At 40.8% G+C, this 20,184-nt stretch overlaps 1 protein-coding gene across 1 annotated transcript; it reads left to right on the plus strand.

Annotated features, from left to right (window-relative positions):
* Positions 1–4,460: 4,460 nt before the first annotated feature.
* Positions 4,461–18,379, plus strand: stc1 (stanniocalcin 1). Its single transcript, XM_077562538.1, has 4 exons — positions 4,461–4,781; positions 7,732–7,874; positions 9,154–9,365; positions 11,312–18,379. Exons 1-4 carry the CDS (start codon positions 4,601–4,603, stop codon positions 11,637–11,639), a joined length of 864 nt encoding a protein of 287 aa, XP_077418664.1. The 5' UTR covers positions 4,461–4,600; the 3' UTR covers positions 11,640–18,379.
* Positions 18,380–20,184: the final 1,805 nt, after the last annotated feature.

Here is a 20,184-nt window from a genome sequence, read left to right on the forward strand (position 1 = left end):
CGAAATCTATTTTGAGCTCACGTGCGTAGAAATCGGGTGCAATTCCACTTTGCACCACAAGATGGTGGCACGCTTATTCAGTTTGAGATAGATCACATTTGAAAGAAGAAGAACTGTTGGAGTAAATCAGACATTATGTTACTTTCAGTATTAGTGATTGCATGACACATTGATTATACACATTATGTTTTGCTAAAATTGTTTTATTCACATTAATCACACTGTGTTTTGATCAAGCATTTTAGGGGGACGTTTAATCATTAATTTTCAAGTACAAACCAAGTTTATTTACAGATCAGCAACGGTCAGGCTGACAAGTCAAATCGGTCAGCAATAGTTACACTTTAAGTTTGTTTAAGATAATAAACATGTACACTGACCAGTAAAATCGATCAGCGGATTTTACTCTTTGCAATGTGATGATTACAAGGTCATTGTGAACTTGTGATATGATATTTAGCTGTGAGAAATTATGAGATGCAGACTTGGGCAGAAAAGCGAAAAAACAAACTCCCTTTTGGCACAAATAGATTAGGAGTTAGGAACTTGTACTCTGTTTGAATTCTGGAGATAAAAGTAGATCAACTTTGACAGACCTTGTGTCCAGTCATTCTTTATCCTCTTTGGGTCCAAAACGAACACGCACCTCGGGTGAGTGAATGAATGCTATTTGAACACTTAAAATATAACTTTTGAGCATAAGAGCAAATAAACGCAGATTTCCAACACAACCAACCCGGAAGTAGTGTTTTTCAGCATAGCCTAGTTTGTGTAATCCTGCTTTTTAACTCATTCACTGCCATTGACGGCTATAGACGTAAAAAAAATCATTTGAACTATTTCTATTAGTTAAATTTTTTTTTCCACTTTTGCTAAAAAGAGTATGAAAACCTAGATTTTTTTAATTGTACATTCAGAACAGATATAAAATCGGTGATTAATCGTTAGTTTACTAGTAAAGTCACGTGATTAATTACAATTAAAAAAAATTAATCGCCTGACGCCCCTTATTTTAAAAAAATTATAAAAAAATAAGGGGCGTCAGACGATTAAAATTTGTATTCGTAATTAATCGCATGACTTCAATAGTTGACTCACGATTAATCACAAATTTTATATCTGTGATAAATGTAAAATAAAAAAATGTTTCTAGGTTTTCATAAAAAATAAAATGAAAATATATTTTTTGAACTAATAGAAAAAGTTCACATGAATTCTTGACGCCTATAGTCGTCAATGGCAGTGAATGAGTTAATAATAATAATAATAATAATAATTAGTTTTTTTTAAGTGATGGTTAGGTTAATTTTATAATGTCTTCCATATCAGTAGTGATGATGGAATTTATTTAATGTAAACAGAGAGACATTTGAAATGGGTTTAAATTAGTGCTATCAAAGTTAAATTGTTAACTAATTGATTAATCATGAAAAACGATCATATTAATCATAAACAAAAAACACACATAACAGGTGCGCTTTAAATTTGGTGGGCAAGAAATGTTAAATAATAATAAAAAAGACTTTCTAATAAAGCGATTAATCGTGATTAATCAAAACGCTGAGACGTGATTAATCTGATTAATCAGATTAAGAAATGTAATCGTTTGACAGCTCTAGTTTAAATGTGTTTGTATGCAGTGCAAGAACTGATAGGACATACAGGAAGGCCTGGGAATTCAAGATTCAAACCTAGAATCTCCGAACAAGTGACAGTAAAATGCGAACCACTCGGCCATATTACGTCATTCGTTTGTTAATTTTTTTTTGTTATTAATGTCACTGGGTGGATCAAATACTCTTGTGGGCTATATGTAGTTACACGCCCGTTTTAGAAGAGTTGAGAAGAGTAAACACTGACTGTGTTCACGTTACAAGTTTTGGTCAGAATCTAAAAAAAAAAAAAAAACACATCCTAACAAACATTTCATGACTTGAAATAAACATCAGAGTTATCCAGGCTGGTGCGCCAATATTACAGACTGTTACAAGACTTTATGTGGCGTTGCTCTGCAATGAGCGATTCATCGCAGCATAACGTTGCCTAACGCTGACATGTTATCACTCTTTGTACATCAGATGAGTTGCTCATTCTGTCTGCGGCGCTGCTGAGGAGGCGTGAGATAAACGACCGAGTCCCACACATCTTCCTCTGTGTGCAGACACGTGCTGCTGCAAGTTGCTGGACTTCTTGAAAAAGGAGGTCAACCGCAGATATTATACGCACTCCACATGCAACAATGCTCCACGCCGACATGAGTTGATAACCTAAAGCAAGAAAAGGCGTCGTCGCTGTGGGAAATGTCATGTGATAAAACGGTAGCTCATTTGAATGCGGTGGGCGGCCGCTAATCCGTTCCATGACGCCGGTTGATTTCCAAATTGTTCTAATTCCAAAACAGTCTTTCCCATTTGAAAGAGAATTATATGTTGTGTATTCAAAACATCCGCATTATTTTGCCAGTCAGCAAGCTTAATACTCACACACGATATAAATCACCATAGATGAATGAAATTAGCGCCAGCCTTGCACTGTTAGAACACTTTCAACGGATATAACACCACAAATGGTGCAAGTAGAAAGTAGAGGAATCTTTATTGGCTGCGAAAAACAAGTAATACTACTGCAACTAACTGAACAGTCGTGGCCATCTTCTTCATTTATATCCATATATGTACATTATACTGCCCCCTGGTGGCCAAGGTGTGCAGATGTATGGATGGATGCATGGATAGATGGATGATGGGGAAGGATGGTTGGGTGGATGGATGGATGGACAGTCGTGGCCATCTTCTTCATTTATATCCATATATGCACATTATACTGCCCCCTGGTGGCCAAGATGTGCAGAGGTATGGATGGATGGATGGATGAATGGATGGAAGGAGGATGGATGAATGATGGGGAAGGATGGTTGGGTGGATGGATGGATGCTGCATGGATGGATGGATGGATGATGAGGAAGGATGGTTGGGTGGATGGATGGACAGTCGTGGCCATCTTCTTCATTTATATCCATATATGCACATTATACTGCCCCCTGGTGGCCAAGATGTGCAGAGGTATGGATGGATGGACTGATGGATGAATGGATGGAAGGAGGATGGATGGATGATGGGGAAGGATGGTTGGGTGGATGGATGGATGCTGCATGGATGGATGGATGGATGATGAGGAAGGATGGTTGGGTGGATGGATGGACAGTCGTGGCCATCTTCTTCATTTATATCCATATATGCACATTATACTGCCCCCTGGTGGCCAAGATGTGCAGAGGTATGGATTGATGGATGAATGGATGGAAGGAGGATGGATGGATGATGAGGAAGGATGATTGGGTGGATGGATGAATGGATTATTGAGAGAAGTATGGTTGAGTGGATGGAAGGATGATGCATGGATGGATGGATGGACAGTCGTGGCCATCTTCTTCATTTATATCCATATATATGTACATTATGCTGCCCCCTGGTGGCCAAGGTGTGCAGATGAATGGATGGATGGATTATTGAGAGAAGTATGGTTGAGTGGATGAAAGGATGATGCATGGATGAATGATGGATGGATGAATGAATGAATGGATGGATGGGTGAATGGGTGGGTGGACGGATGATGGGGAAGGATGGCTGGGTGGATGGATGGATTGATAGATGGATAGGTGGATGATGGGGAAGAAAGGTTGGGTGGATGATGGCTGGATGGATTATTGAGGGAAGGATGGTTGAGTGGATGGATGGATGAATGGGTGGGTGGATGGATGATGGGGAAGAAAGGTTGGGTGGATGATGGATGGATGGATTATTGAGAGAAGGATGGTTGAATGGATGGAGGGATGATGCATAGATGGATGGATGATTTGATGAAGGGATGGTTGGGTGGATGGACGGACAGATGATAGATGACGGATTAACGGATGAAGGGATGGTTAGACATGAAGGGAGGGATGAATAATAAATTAAGGTTACCGGCATTTCTGTGCCGGTATGAGGGGAAGGGGGGGACGCAAAAAAAAAAATCAAGTAAAAGCAACACAAAAAAATTGCCCTCTTTAATGAAAACTCCCTCGTGCAGATTCTCCTGCAACTTGTAGCAAGTGTTGGCACAAGAGTCAGAGTGGATGTCAATTATTTCATATCGCCTTCCTGTAGTCTCTATAATGTGCAGGTTTCCCGATACTTTTGCCGATGCAGTGCCGGTATCTGGATGACACGCTTGATGATGACTACGCTTCTAATAAAAAAGATGAATGCATCATTTTTCTTCCCCCGATGGCCGCCGTGATGAATAAGGCTTTTTTTTCTCCCCCCTTTTTCTTTTTCTCAATTAGTAGTGGAGCGAGCAGGAGCCGGTCCTTGAAGGCAGCCTCGTGATTGGCGCAGGCGTGCAGCTCGTGGCGTTCAGAGCTCCTATATAAAGACGAGCAGGCTGAAGCTCCCACTGAGCATCGGTGCCGTCTGCCTGTCATGCGAGTCCAAAGCACAGTGAGGAGTCGAGCAGCCTTGTAAAAGAGCAGCCTCACTCCCCCCCTTCATTCCTTCCCATTTCGCCCTTATTTTTTCCCCCTCCATTTTAATTTCATTTTCATTTGAAGTATTGGTGAATGAATCCCCCGCGGAGGCTCGGCCGTCTCTTTGCGATCACTTGTGACATCTTCGCCGGGAAGACGATGCCTCTGAGGACGGGACTTTTCCTCCTGATGCTGCTCAACGCATCTGCATACGAGCTGGATCACAACGAGTCCTATTCGTCCAGGAGAGCACGCTTCTCGGCCAACAGCCCCAGTAAGTAGCACACACATGCTTGTGCGTCTTTCTCTCTTTACTGTGCGTGTGCCAGCCGTGCCTCGCTTTGCTCACATGCAACATTTCTTCTCTCATTATGATCATTTTTGGCCTGTGCAGCCGTTTTGCAGTGTAATGAACAGTGCATGTTATTTTTTTTTTTTTTTTATGACTTGGTTGCCGGTGTCCAGCCGGCAACAGATGAGCCTGCTAGTGCTGCATAGCTCCCTCACTAATATTGTGCATTAGTATTAAACAATGAAAAGCTGCCTCTTAATTCAATTTGAAAATAAAATGTGGCCTCATAAGCATGAAATGCATTTTTTACTGTGTGGATTTTGCACTAATTGGTGTAACATGGGTGGACAATATACAGCCAGGGAGCATTCATTAGGCCGACTGTGAAATAAAATTAAAAAAATAATAATAATAAATCAAGCCATACAAAAATACACGTTGGTCCAATTCTTGCAGCATATTTAGTGTGTCCATTCAATGACTAGACGGAAAGCAGGAAACAATATCAAGGGCCAAAAAAGGGTCCACATCCCACCCTGGACTGGTCGCCAGTCAATCAGGGCACTTTAGACAAACATTCACACCTGTGCATGTTATTGGTATGTTGACAAAACTCACACCTGCACAGAAAAAGCCCAAAATACAATTCAAACTCCCCACAGGAAGCTTGAGATTCAAACCCAGAACCTCGACTGCTGTGAGGCAGATGTACTATCCACTTGTCACCACGCCGCCCTTTACACCTTGACATCCAAATGCCAAAAGACTAACAGCAAGATTTGCATCAGATATGTCATATTCATCATATCGTATGAGCTTCTACCAAAGGGCTAAAACATGTCACGAAAAGTTGCTTTGAATGGAATGGATGAAAAATTCATTACAATGAACTATTTCTAATCTCAGTTTATCTGTGCAGCAGCTTCAGCACACGTCAATCCGAGTTTTACAATCAAAAAATGTGCTATAAATGCAAAATTGGACCTTTAAAAATGGGCTACCAAACTGTTGGCGTCTGTAGTCAAAGCATCGATGGTACTGATTGGTCAAGTGGGCAGCTAAAGGTTAACCAAAAACTCTATTGGTGCATGCAAATAATGTGTGAATGGTTGTTTTAAATAGGGATGGCCGCGTACCGAAACCAGGTATCATAATTTCAAGGTACTACAATTAATATTATGCAATTTTAAGGAAAATGCTATATTTGCATATACAGGTCTTTTTTTTTTATTTTTTATACAATTATTTGTCATTGTTTTATGGCGGGGTATTTAAGGTATGAGTGGTATCGGTACTTGGTATCGGTATTGGCGATTAAGCGTTCCGTACTCGTCCTGGTATCGGTCTGAGAAAAAGTAGTATCTTGAAATGTGCCCTGCAACTGGACGGCGACCAGTCCAGCTCACTCGTAATGAGGACAAACGTCTTAGAAAATGACCGAAACCAGGTATCAGAATTTCAAGGTACTACAATTAGTATTATGCAATTTTAAGGAAAATGCTATATTTGCATATACAGGTCTTTCTTTCTTACAATTATCTGTCATTGTTTTATGGCGGGGTATTTTACATATGAGTGGTATCGGTACTTGGTATCGGTACTTGGTATCGGTATTGGCGATCAGGCGTTCAGTACTCATCCTGGTATCGATCTGAGGAAAAGTAGTATCTTGAAATGTGCCCTGCAACTGGACGGCGACCAGTCCAGCTCACTCGTAATGAGGACAAGCGTCTTAGAAAATGACCAAAACCAGGTATCAGAATTTCAAGGTACTATAATTAGTATTATGCAATTTTAAGGAAAATGCTATATTTGCATATACAGGTCTTTCTTTCTTACAATTATCTGTCATTGTTTTATGGCGGGGTATTTTACGTATGAGTGGTATCGCTACTTGGTATCGGTATTGGCGATTAAGCGTTCCGTACTCGTCCTGGTATCGGTCTGAGAAAAAGTAGTATCTTGAAATGTGCCCTGCAACTGGACGGCGACCAGTCCAGCTCACTCGTAATGAGGACAAACGTCTTAGAAAATGACCGAAACCAGGTATCAGAATTTCAAGGTACTACAATTAGTATTATGCAATTTTAAGGAAAATGCTATATTTGCATATACAGGTCTTTCTTTCTTACAATTATCTGTCATTGTTTTATGGCGGGGTATTTTACGTATGAGTGGTATCGCTACTTGGTATCGGTATTGGCGATTAAGCGTTCCGTACTCGTCCTGGTATCGGTCTGAGAAAAAGTAGTATCTTGAAATGTGCCCTGCAACTGGACGGCGACCAGTCCAGCTCACTCGTAATGAGGACAAGCGTTTTAGAAAATGAACGAATGGATGATGTCTCTTTTGTCTCTTTGTTTGCACGTCCGTGCTTCATCACGGACGTCGTCTTACTTCCATTATGTCGTGATCCACGTTTGCCCCGACTGTGGCGTGTGGCGACTCTCTAGTCAGGAATACTGAAGTGGTCGGAGTCCTAAAATGTGGCTCGACAATTGCCAGTTGGTGCAAAAATAATTGAAGACAGAGGCTGGTGGCAGGGCAGCATGCGTGTGCGTGTGTGTGTGTGCGTGTGTGTGAGTTTATGCGTGTCGAAAGGCACGCCAACAATTCTCAGGAAACTCTTTGGTATTTCTGTTGCCGTTGGTCCAAAAGCTCTGCTGCGAAATATAGGTCCCGCCAAGGGAAAAGCCAAGCGGCGCCAAAAAGTGTGGGAGCCTCTGGGAGCTGTAAGGTGTCCAATCTCCAGTTTTGCCCCCTCGCGGCTGCACGTCCTTTGTCGAGCGCCGCAGCATGATGGAGTGAATATTCTCCTTTGCCGGCCGCATTTTTGTCGCCCAGAGCCTGGCAACCGTAGTGAGAGTGTGCAGTGGAGCTACTGTTGGCTTGCGCCGCTGATGGATCATCATCATCGTCTCTGTGCCCACAGCAGATGTGGCACGCTGTCTCAACAGCGCCCTCCAAGTTGGCTGCGGGGCCTTCGCCTGCCTGGAAAACTCGACGTGCGACACAGATGGCATGCATGACATCTGCAAGTCCTTCCTGTACAGTGCTGCTAAATTTGACACTCAGGTATACGCTTACACTCCCTCCGTTGACGCCTTTGAAAGTAAATAGTGCGCCGGTGCCTTGACTTACGACTTTGCGATTCAGTGGCACCGCACTGTAAAATCTTCATGTAAAAACCAAATCAAAAAGAGAATGTAGAGGAAAAAACTGGATCCATGAGTTGTAATTAAGGCCAAAGTCACACACACACACACAAAATGTAGTCCAGTAGTTACTTGGCTTTTAATTTTTTTTTAGAATGACCCGCATTAAAATACAGCAAAGACCAAAGTAGTCATTAAATGAGAGAGGTTTTATTCCTAAAAAGCAGTGTCGGGCAGCTTTCAGGTCATTTAAGTGACCTAATCCACCACTCATTGACATCATCACGTCATTAAAGAACAACAAAAAGCGCTGATGAAAACTATTACGTAAGTATGAAACAGTCACTTTTATCTTCCATTATCACCTCCATATCTTTACACTACATAGCAGTTCACAATCGCTATTTTATCAACTAAAATAAACATGCTAATGAAGACGTAGCAGCCTGGCAGTGTAAGCTAGCTGCTAGCTGTTAGCTAACTGATGCATACTTCTGTAAAAGTGCCTCCAAAATAATCACTTCCTGGGTTGAAACTTGCCAGCCAGTAACTGTTGGTTGACCTAGTATCATAAAATTCTGTTTTTCTTGAAAAGCGCACCTTGAAAATGAATTTTTAATCATTTCTGACATCATCAAGCTTTAATCAAAGGTACAAACATAGCTGAACTAGAATCAGAAGTCCTTGGGCAAATTACATTGATGTGGCAACAGAAGCTGAAATCTGATTGGTCAAGAGTCAGACACACGCTATAAAATGAAGACAAAAACATTTGTAATATACACCATTATTATTTCATCAAGGCGTTTTGGCCAGCAGTGAAAACCTTGAAGGCCCTGAATGTGTGACACTGTTAAAATATTACATGAATATTAAAACTGTGCTTAAAGATAGGTAGATAAAAATCTGTACTTAATGATTCTATTAAAAAAAAATGTTTTAAATACCACACATAAAAGTTAAAAGCTGATTCCTTTACACACCACTAGAGGGAGCCTGCGTAAAGCTACGTACCACACTTTGAGAATCACTGCTACATTCTTCTCTTAATGTGCCTTTCAGTGTGTGGCATGTAGCTCTCAACAAGCCAGACCTCTCTTTTAAAGACGCACGCATTCAGTCACAGATACTTCAGTACTGTGGGAGATGAGGATAGTGAGCCCAAGTGGACCCAAAATAACATTGTTCTTCCTCTACAGGGTAAAGCATTCGTGAAAGAGAGCCTTAAGTGCATTGCCAATGGCGTCACCTCCAAGGTGTTCCCCACCATCCGTCGCTGCTCCACATTCCAAAGAATGATATCCGAAGTCCAGGAGGAGTGCTACAGCAAGCTGGATATTTGCACCATTGCCCGGACCAATCCCGACGCCATTGGCGAGGTGGCCCAGCTGCCGAGCCACTTCCCAAATAGGTGAGTACCCCCCCCCCCCCATCCCCCACCACCCCATTAACCCCCCGCTCCGCTATATGGCCCAATTTTTTATTTTTATTTTATTTATTTAATTTTTTTTATATGGCCCAATTTTTTATTTTTATTTTATTTATTTAATTTTTTTTATATGGCCCAATTAATGTCAACGAATGCCACACGTATGGATTTAATTGTATGTCCACTTTTATATTTGACTTTAATTTGAACTCGAAGCAAAGAGTGGACGTTTCAGACGTTTTTCACCCGATCAGATGATCTGGGTTCGAGTCTCAGTTTTGTATTTTTTCGCTATTTAACATGGCCGATAGCGGTCGCTAAACTACAGTACGTGACAATTGGGGGTATTTTGGTGCATGTTAAAACGACCAATATGGTCGTTATTGTTGGAGGACTTGTTGGTTTATATCACAAGTTACTTTTTTAGTTGCGTTCAGCAGCCGCATAAGCCTCATTAACCAACACAACTTAAAAAAAGGACACAAAATGAGTCCTACTTACGGACACACATGGCGCTCACTAAGCTAGCAAAGCACCAAACTCAGCGTAGCATGCTAATTTAGCGCATAGCAGGTTGGTATCACACAGACTTAGCTTTGCCAGCGTAACATTTGTACACAGACAAAACATAAACTTACTTTTCAACAGACACTGGGAGAAGATAATACATGAAATTATGTTAGCTTTACTGATAGCTGTGTTAGTCTCAGTATTGTAACTTATCGCTCTCCAGATAATACATGAAATTATGTTAGCTTTACTGATAGCTGTGTTAGTCTCAGTATTGTAACTTATCGCTCTCCAAACAAACAACCAAGTCATTCGTACATATTCAAAAACGTTATTGTTGTCGTTTACTTCTTTGTGTCTCCCCGCAGTATTCGAACGTGTAGCTTACCTCCTATCAGGTCGTGTTTGTGTTTCACGTTTATGTTATTTTCGTTTCGCTCTGACTATAATAGGTTGTGATTGGTGTAATTGCGTCTTGTTCATTTATATTGGCTTACTCAACGGCTTACAGGGTAGTTTTTCCTCGATTGGTCTTTAACCCTGGAGAACCCACGGGGTCAAATTTGGCCCCTATAAATTCTGCTACTCGAATAACAAAGACTTTTTTTTTTTTTACAAATTTAACTTCAAAAGTCCAGAGTGCCACTTCTGACCCCTGCATGGGGCCATCTAGTGGATGAATATTGCACTTACATGAGCCAGAGTGGTGGTGACAAGATGGCTGGCAACATGCTGTTTTGTTGAGCTGGAAATCAATCCAAACAAAACCATCTTCTCAGCAAACCATCAGATGGTAAAATTGTTTTTTTTTTGTTAATCTATTTCATATCATGTTGCAGAATGCCTAGGAGTATGTTATATATATATATTTTGATAAATTAGCAACTCTGAGCTAGTTCAAAAAAAGGGTTAAAATTGAAAAAACATATATTTTGGTGTTCAGTGAACTTATAGCAGTCATTTAATGTATAATTCCAAAGAAGAAAAGGGTTCTTGGGTTCTCCAGGGTTAAAGCATTCTGGTAATCTGTTACAGTAGGCTACTCACGAGTTAAAAGGGTAGTCATATTAGACACGTTACTGGCATCGGTGCTGATTAGACACCTATAGGCCATGTGTGCCCTACTTAGCGCTCTTGTTTGGCGAGCCCTCTCCACAAAAGTAGCATAAAGTGCTGCTGTTGGTTCAGCAAATATAAATGTTGTACACCGGATGCCCCTTTGACCTGGATTTATGTAGCATAACAGATGGCTGACGTTGTATTCACTTGCATGTTTTGGTTACCATCTGCTCAATGCAGCCGGGAAATAGAATTCAACGGCGCGTCTTGTTTGTCGGAGTGCATACGAAGGGGAATCGGGGTGGGAAGGGTGCACATTTGGACGGCTTTGAGCAGTCAACGTGTTTTTGTGGCCTCAGGTTCTACGGGAGGCTGCTGCAGAGCCTGATGGACTGCGACGAGGACACGGTGGAGCGCGTCAGGGCCAGCATGGTGTCTCGGATGGGCCCGGAGATGACCATGCTCATACAGCTCCTGCAGAACAAGCCGTGCGCGTCCACGGCCGGCGCGGTCGCAGCGGCAGCCGCCGCCGCCGCCGCCGCCGCCGCCGCCCCGACCGGAGCGGAGGCCCGCGGGAGCTGGCGCTGGTCCGTGGGCCCCCACATGTACAAGATCCAGCCGAATCTGCGAAACAGAGACGCTGCCAGTCATTTTGGCAAAAAGCGCTCAGCCAGTGACAGCTCCTAACTTCTTCTTTGCACTCCAAGTCCGAATCGCTCCTCTATTCCCTCGGGGTGAACACATTCATTCCTCCACTCGACTGGAAGTTATACAAATATGCACCTCAAGGGAATGCCGGACCGCCCCTAGAGTTGATTTGATTGTTGCTATATTGTATATCCTACGTTTAAGGCTTGAGAAACCGCCCCCCCCCCCCCCCACCAAGCCCCCACTTCCATCCATCATTCCCGCAGCCTTGCTCACTTTCATCTTCTACAGGTGAGCTGAATCCTTAAACGGTCTTAATGCCAAGCACACAAAAAAAAAAGAAGAAGAAACAGCCATAGTGGTTCATATCTCTAGTGTAGGGGTTCTCAAACTCCCCCCTTTTATAATTCGAATTTCACTCTTTTACTGCCAAACGTTATCCAAAAAACAACCGCTACAGTGCCAGCCGATTTCGAACATTTTTATCCATCTTTCAAGGCAAACAGAATATTGTGTGCTATGACTACATAAACATGATGGATACCGTATGAAAGATTAGATTGAGGAAAAAAAAGTATATTTCTACCTTATTCCGTTCTTTAGTCATCACCATTTGAAAGTTGGTCATTTGAATGACGCCAAGCGAAAATGGAAAAAAATAAGGAGAAAACAAGCTTTTTGTGAAAAAAATACATACATACAGTCACTTTAACACTAATATTTTTTGTTTAGTGATGCTCTGTGAATTAGATTTAATGTGACAAAGGCTTTGATCATTCACATTCTATTTCCTAAGATCATGTTTTCATGTAATTTGACACCCTGTTAACCTATTGAAAAGAGATACAATGCTGCCATCTGCTGGCCATAGTTAGTGGGTGTTTTTGAGATTTTTCCCAGCCCTTTCACAAAGCAGCGCTGGCACAAGACGTTGCACTGCCCATTAAGAAAAAAAAAAACGTAGTTGACGCCAATTGACGTTATTGGGAGTATACAGCGGGCGTGTCTTTAACGTCAATTGGCGTTTTTGGCGGTAAAAGAGTCAAACATAACTACCATGTGTTTTAATTGACTAGACCCCATAAGAACTAACCGGTTGCCCATTTTGAGAGAACGGAAGTCGTAATGCTTGGATCAATTCATATTTTTTGAGAAAGAAAAATACAATTACATAATCATATGTTAAAGTCAAAGTGTTACGACGAGGTGTGTCGGAAAAGTTCCGGGACTGGTGTCACAAATCCTGATTGCAACTTGGAAGTTAAACACACTTTCCCAGCCTTCATGCATCCTGGAAGGCCATATTGATGTCATCAACATCTTTAAACGGGTCCTCTTGATGAAAAAAAGGGACGGTCACAGATAATTAGGAAGGTTGTGCCAGCACAGGGATTCTCTTCTCAGCCAGGAACTGTCAGATGCTCAGGTTATGTTGTCATGGTAAAGCAGCCAGGAGTTGCCCCTGTTTGTTTTGTAAACATTCCGGTTGATCGTGTGGCCCACTTTGCAATCAAAACTAGTAGTTGCAGGTGTGTGCCACAAGTCCTGGAACTTTTCTGACACATCGCGGACGAGCTAATTTATTGCTAATCTCCGAGGTACAGTTCACAGACCCCAGTTTGAGAACCTCCGCTCTAGAGCGCAAGCAAGGGGGCCGCACCTGGCGTGTCACCACGTTATAATGCTGCAAATTGAAAGTACCATTTAGAATCACTTTTCACCCTCTTATGACACCCCTAAGCACAAGTAAAAGTCATCCGTTGATAGATTCATCGATTCATCCGCAAAGGGGAGTGGGGGGGTGGGGGGGTTGGCGTTACTTTCGATGTATCCAAGATTTTAGTGATGAGACCAGTCAAATTGTGAGCATGAGATGTGAAGATCACCTTCACGTGTATTTTTTAACGATGCTAACTCTTACATGTACTGTATCCTATAAGGTCATCTGAGACCGCCATAGCTAGCCTTCTACGAAGAGAGCGTGGTCACCAGAACCTTTGAGAGGTTACCTTAAACTGACCAAAAAAAAAAAAAAAAAAAAAGAACTAACAACAACAACACACACTTCAAAACTGCCCTGAATGCTATTCATGAAATAACCAAAATACGAGTGTAAAGATATAGCACATATGATTAGGATGTTTGTTTAATGAAGTAGCCATTAGTAGTCACGTTGTTGTTCGCGAATCATCATGAAAGCTCGTGAGGCCAAATCTGTCCCATCATATCATCACAATGCATACGACTGTTGAGCTCTCCGGCGTCAAAGCACTCATTTTATGTTGCTACACCCGAGAGCGAGGTGTCCCCGGGGTTCGAGATTTAGAGTGACTATTTAAAAAAAACAAAAAAAACAAGCCTTCTTGGAATTATATTTATTTTCCTACTATATTATTTAATTTCTTATTTTAATGCACATATTGTAGGTTTAATTCGCTTAAAACAAGCAGCTGCGTTATGGCTCTGATTTGAACATCTGTATGCCAAAAAAAAAAACTAAATGACTGAATGGGACCCGTGTGATGACTCTGTGCTGGTCACAGGGGAACAAAGTTGGTCATTCGAGTCAGGTGATCGACTCACGCGGCACCACCACGCCGCCGCCGCCGCCGCCGTGCACTTTGGATGCAAAGCAAACATCAGCATGGAAGTCTTGGATGATGGCATCCATTTTGAATTGGAAAGGCAGTCGAGTTAGCAGCTGGGCTGTTGGTAGTGCACTTGTCTGTTGACACTTCAACTTGCTATTTTGCGTATGTTTGAAGCCTTCATATTCTATGAAGACAACCCCCCCCCCCCCCCGCCCCGCCCCCCGACAGGAAGTCCCATGCTGGTGTTTGTTTGGCGTGTTACCTTGTCGACGGGAGGAGAGGAGGCAGTTTAGCGCATTGCCTCCAAGGAAAGTGTTTGTAGGGACACGTTTCTTCATCTGTAGGGTTGGGTTCAGCTCCTTTCAAAATAATTGGATGTCATGAGGTTGACGGGCCAACAGAGAAGTTGGATCGAGAATTCTGCCTTCACGAGGGTAATAATGCTGACTTTTCAGTGACACCCGACATAGCTCGACGAGTTTTTTTGTGTTGGAAAAGATGGCTTTTGGGGGTGGGGGGGGCAAGGCCAATTAATTCATTCACTGCCATTGACGTCAAAAATTCATTTGAGTTATTTCTATTAGTTAAAAAAAAAAATCCACTTTTGTTAACAAGAATATGAAAACCTAGATTTTTTTTAATTGTACATTACGAACAGATATAGCATTTGTGATTAATTGTGAGTTAACTCTTTGACTGCCAGACGTTTTCAGAAAAGGGATGCCGTGGGTGCCAGCCTGATTTTAAGCGTTTTGACTGATCTTTCAAGGTCCATAGAAAATGATGTGTTTGGACTATGGAAACACACATACTACCAAATGAAATGATTGGACTCTCATCTTTCATCAGAAAAAAAAAGTTTGTTTCTACCTTATTCCGTTTTTCAGTAATCAACAATAGAAAATGGTTAGTTTCACCTCTGTTTTGAAACAAACGTCTTTTAACGTCTTTGGCACTCCTCCATAGGATTTTACTAAACGTTATTTAACGTTTTTGGCAGTCAAAGAGTTTTAACTAGTGAAGTCATGCGATTAGTTATGATGAAAAATTGTAATCGCCTGAAAATTTTCATTGTAATTAATCGCATGACTTTAATAGTTACTCACACAGTTAAATCTCTTAACAATTTTTAACATAAACAAATATAGACTCTGCACTCGTATCTACACACTCTTGGTTCAGTCTACACAGATACCTTTCTTTTGTAGAGATTTTTCCAACTCATTCACTGCCATTGCCGGCTATAGACGTCAAAAATTAATTTGAACTATTTCTATTAGTTTGACTCTTTTTCCACTTTTGTTAATAAGAGAATGAAAATCTAAAAATATATATACATTTAAAACAGATGTAAAATTTGTGATTAATCGTGAGTTAATTATTGAAGTCATGTGATTAATTTAACTATAATTAAACATTTTAATCGCCTTGCGATTTAAAATAAGAAAAAAGATTATTAAAAATTAGGGGCGTCAGGCGGTTACATTTTTTTATTGTAATTAATTGCATGACTATCGTTAACTCACAAATTTTATATCTGTTCTAAATGTACAGTAAAACATTCTAGTTTTTCCAGACTCTTGTTGACAAAAGTGGGAAAAATGTTAAACTAATAGAAATGGTTAAAATGAATTTCTGACGTCTATAGCCGTCGACGGCAGTGAATGAGTTAAAAATCTGGTCCAAAAAACAACTTTATTAGAGTAAAACAATATAACTTTATTTTATTTTATTTTTTTTACCCGTGTTACCTTAGACCCTTTCATTTTGTCTTCTTCCCTGATTGGTTGACAAATTTCAGTTACAAATATCCTCAAAATTATTGTCACAAACGTCAGCGGTTGATTGTTGTTTTTTCCATAAATGTATTCGTTATGGAGGATTTTAGAGGCATTTGAAGTTCTCATTCCATGTTTGTCCACTTATAATGTTGCTGCTAAAATAAAATTAAAAAATAAATAAAAAATAGTAAGCACTCCAAGTATCACCAAATTGCGCAACAGCATCATGGAAACACAGAAATGTCCAAAAACGTCTCAATTTTTTTTTTTTATGCGCTCATGATGAGACACGTCAATATGGAGGTATATCGCAAAAGTAGCACATTTTCCACATTTGTACTAGTCACGTGCACGGGAAGTCACATGACTACCATTCGTACCTTTGGATTCATGGTGGCTGCACAACATGACACGTGGACAGAAGAAGAGACGACATTTTACATAAATGACAAAATCATGGCGAGACGGGACACTCCTCAATGGAAACACCGTGCGAGTAGAAATTGTACTTAACTCATTCAATGCCAGCCATTTTTCACTGAAGCAACCCCCTTCGCTCCCGGCTGCTTGACTGGATTTTGCAAGGCCCGCCGAATATTGTGTTCTATTGCTATCAAAACATGGAAACTACCAAAAGAAAGATTAGAATCTCTTATTTTCTATCTGTTTCTGTTTTGCAGCAATTAGCATTAGAATATAGCTAAAGTTTCCTCATTATTCATAAATCTGCAACATGGCCCTGGTTGATCTCTTATACTCTGCTGCCACCTGCTGGCCGTTTGTGTGATAACTACCATTGCTTCAAGCATTCTCTTCAGTTCAGAGGCTGCATCAAAGCCTTCTGTATGCTCTAGCATAAAAACAAAATAAGACACGTATACAGTAAATACGTTTTTTGGGACCATGGTAATATTTAAAATTTTTAAAAAGTTTTTGGGGGAGCAAATGACTTCGTCAAAATTGTATAAAATTGTATAAGTATCGCTTTATTTTGCAAACTGTAATGGAAAGCCAGCAAATGAGGCAGAAGGAATCAACGCTAACAACAAATCCATTTTCCCAACTATAGCTGCATATAATGACAAATATTGAACTTATAAAGGCAGAATTTGGATCTAAAGTTTAGCCAACGACCCGAAATCAATCAAGGAGCTGACCGCAATCCCGCGCGAAGAATCAACTTCATTGACCAGGCTGGGAGAAGCACAAACATTACAAGATCTCTCTCTTTTTTTTTCTTTTTTTCATACTTTTAAAAAGTTGCTTATTTTTCCGCATCAACTCCGAGACTATGTTGAGAATTCCAAACTATGCAATGATCTCCGGCACAAAAGCTTCACGGCGACACACAAGCGGACCTTTTGTTCAGGCGGCGAATAAAAGCGCTCCATCCACGGTGATTGTTCAGCTCAGTCAAGGGGCGTGTCCTTTCAGCATTGTAGTCCGTCCAATGCTATCCTACTATTTTATGTTCAATATGCACTCCCCCCCCCCCCCTTTCTATCTTGACCACTATAAAGGGCATTGAAACATTCATGATACATACGCGCGTGTGTGTGTGTGTGTGTGTGTTGTCCATCCATCACGGGTTAATCCCTAAACCCAAACAGCTGCTGCCCAATTATCGGCGACACGCACGCGTCTCGTCTGTCGTCACGTCACGTCGACTTCCTGTGGACATTCCTGTGCGTCGATTACTTCTAGGGCAAATTGACTGTTTTCCTCACCAAGTCCGATGTACCGCGGTAGTTTCCAGAGAATGTAACTGTTTACTGAATGTCTGCTTGCAGGAGGCCACGCCCCCCACGACACGCGAAGGCGACGTTTTGCGTGGGAAGGGACAAAAACAAACAACACAAACACAAACACGCGCGCGCACACACACGCGCGTAACACGAAAGTGGTCACGGGCCTTGGGTTAGTTTGCGTTGCAGGTTCGAGCGAGAGCGTGACGGCGGCGAGCTGCGTGGAAATGTTTTCTCCTGACACGTCATGGTACTCTTTTCCTCTCAAGACTTGAAATAGTTTGATCGTGATTGATTGTTGTTGTGCTCGAGCAAAAGCGGAAAAAAAGCTTCAGTGACTTGTAAAGTTTATTTTGTATTCATATATCTATATAAATATAGATATATAGATATATATATATATATATAAGTGACAGTTATTTTACTATTCAAATAGCACACTCAAAGTTGTTGAGGTTTGAACTGAAGTTCCTGATACAGATGCTATGTAACGCATGATTGACCTTGTGTAAATGACTTGCACTTTAAAATATACCCACAGACGTATATACCCATACTGTGTATATGTTTGGGTTTTTTCCTCTGTACTGAAAAGTCATGGAAGATACAAATGCATCAGTTGTGTGTCTTTTGCTGAAATAAAATATTTATCATATCTGGCATATTAGATGAGTTTTTTTTTTTTTTTTTTTTTGCTTCCCAGGTGTGCTACGACTCACTGGTGGGGTTTACATCCACCCATTTTTATTCGAATTTTTCCAGAAACGCAAAAATAAAACTGAATTGAAATGCTAAAAAAAATTCACAAGAAAGTTTTTACGCCATTCGCGCGTGTTTTGAAGCGTATCGGAAAAAAAAGGAAAATGCAAATTTTGGAAACCGGATATTACGTCGCACGTACATTTGTAGTCACAAAGCAATGGCGGACGATAAAGTAAGTTTTTTTTTCTTTTCTGACGAAACAGAAATATTTTTATAATGAATTAAAGAAGCAAATATGAATGCGTTTTTGGATGGAAAACAGCAAAGAAACACTACGGTTGATCAAGAATTGCAAAAACTCATACAACGGCGCAATCGCTTCTATAAATCTGCAACATGGCCCTGGTTGATCTCTTATACTCTGCTGCCACCTGCTGGCCGTTTGTGTAAGACCTACCATTGCTTCAAGCATTCTCTTCAGTTCAGAAGCTGCATCAAAGCCTTCTGTATGCTCTAGCATAAAAATAAAAAAACGTATACAGTAAATACGTTTTTTTGGGACCATGGTAAAGGAAAGGTAAAGAATTACAAAAACTCATTCTTCTTCTTCTTTTAAAGTACTGATGGATCCCATCTCTGCGGTGTATACCGCCACCTAGAGCAGTGGAGTCCCCTTCTAAATATGCGCAAAAGAAGAACAGATGGAAACGTCCGTTTTATTTTATTTTATTTTTTTACTAAATTTGATTAAAAAATTCAAAACAATTGGATGCAAAGGAGACTACTGAAATTAGCCAATTTCTCATGCAAGTTAATTTTCTTATTATTGATCCTAACTGTTTTTAGCATTATGAGTAGCGTACTGATATGTCATAAGGTGTCAGTGTAGTACCAACTAGGCAAGGAGGACTTACTCAATATCTGGCTTTTTTTTTTTCCCAAAGTATCTAGTTGGTTTCAGTATCCTTCACGAGTACCCGATACCTTGAAATAAGTATCGTATGACCTATCCCTATAGTCTTAAATTTACCAATACTTCTGCCCGGAGAGTTAATAATATCAGCAAAATCCAAATGGTAGTGCTTTGAGTTGACATTATCTCACAAGACAAGAGTGGGAAAGTTAAACACTATATCACGTTCAAACTGGACTATTTTCCAGCAACATGAGCTCGCCAACTAAAAAAAAAAAAAAAAAAAAAAAAAAAAATCTATGTCTTGCCACAATACACTCCATAAACAAAGAGTTTTCCAAGTAGCTTCTGATACACGGCATTTTTATACTAAAAAAAAATAAAAAAATACCAGCAGACATTAGTCACATCATGCCCACCTTTGAATGACAAATCATAATTTCCCTGGACAGGAACACAGCCACATTCCAGTTCTAAAAGGGTGTGCACACTTGTGCAACCAAATTAGTTCTTAGTCAATTGCCTTCTACAGGTTATAGGTGACATTAATGGTGGACATTTTTTATTATTTATTTTTTTTACCTACAAAAACCTTGCGTTTGAACAAGGGTGTGTAGACTTTTTATATCCACTGCATAAAGGCAAGTTGCTTAAAAGTGAAATCCGAATAGCGCACATGTGGACCCAAGTGGGTTTCTTGTGCACGGTTCCTGCCCCGGGAAGCAAACGTGATCACAGTGGTCACACCGGTTGAAGAAATCTCCTCAGCTGTGCTTCCGTTTGCCCTTTACAATGTCCTGTAAAAGCCCGGCTTTGTCCTAATTGTGCAGGATGTGCCGCTTGATCACTACC

Source organism: Vanacampus margaritifer, chromosome 3 (assembly GCF_051991255.1).
Source record: "Vanacampus margaritifer isolate UIUO_Vmar chromosome 3, RoL_Vmar_1.0, whole genome shotgun sequence".
NCBI classification, from domain to species: Eukaryota; Metazoa; Chordata; class Actinopteri; order Syngnathiformes; family Syngnathidae; genus Vanacampus; species Vanacampus margaritifer.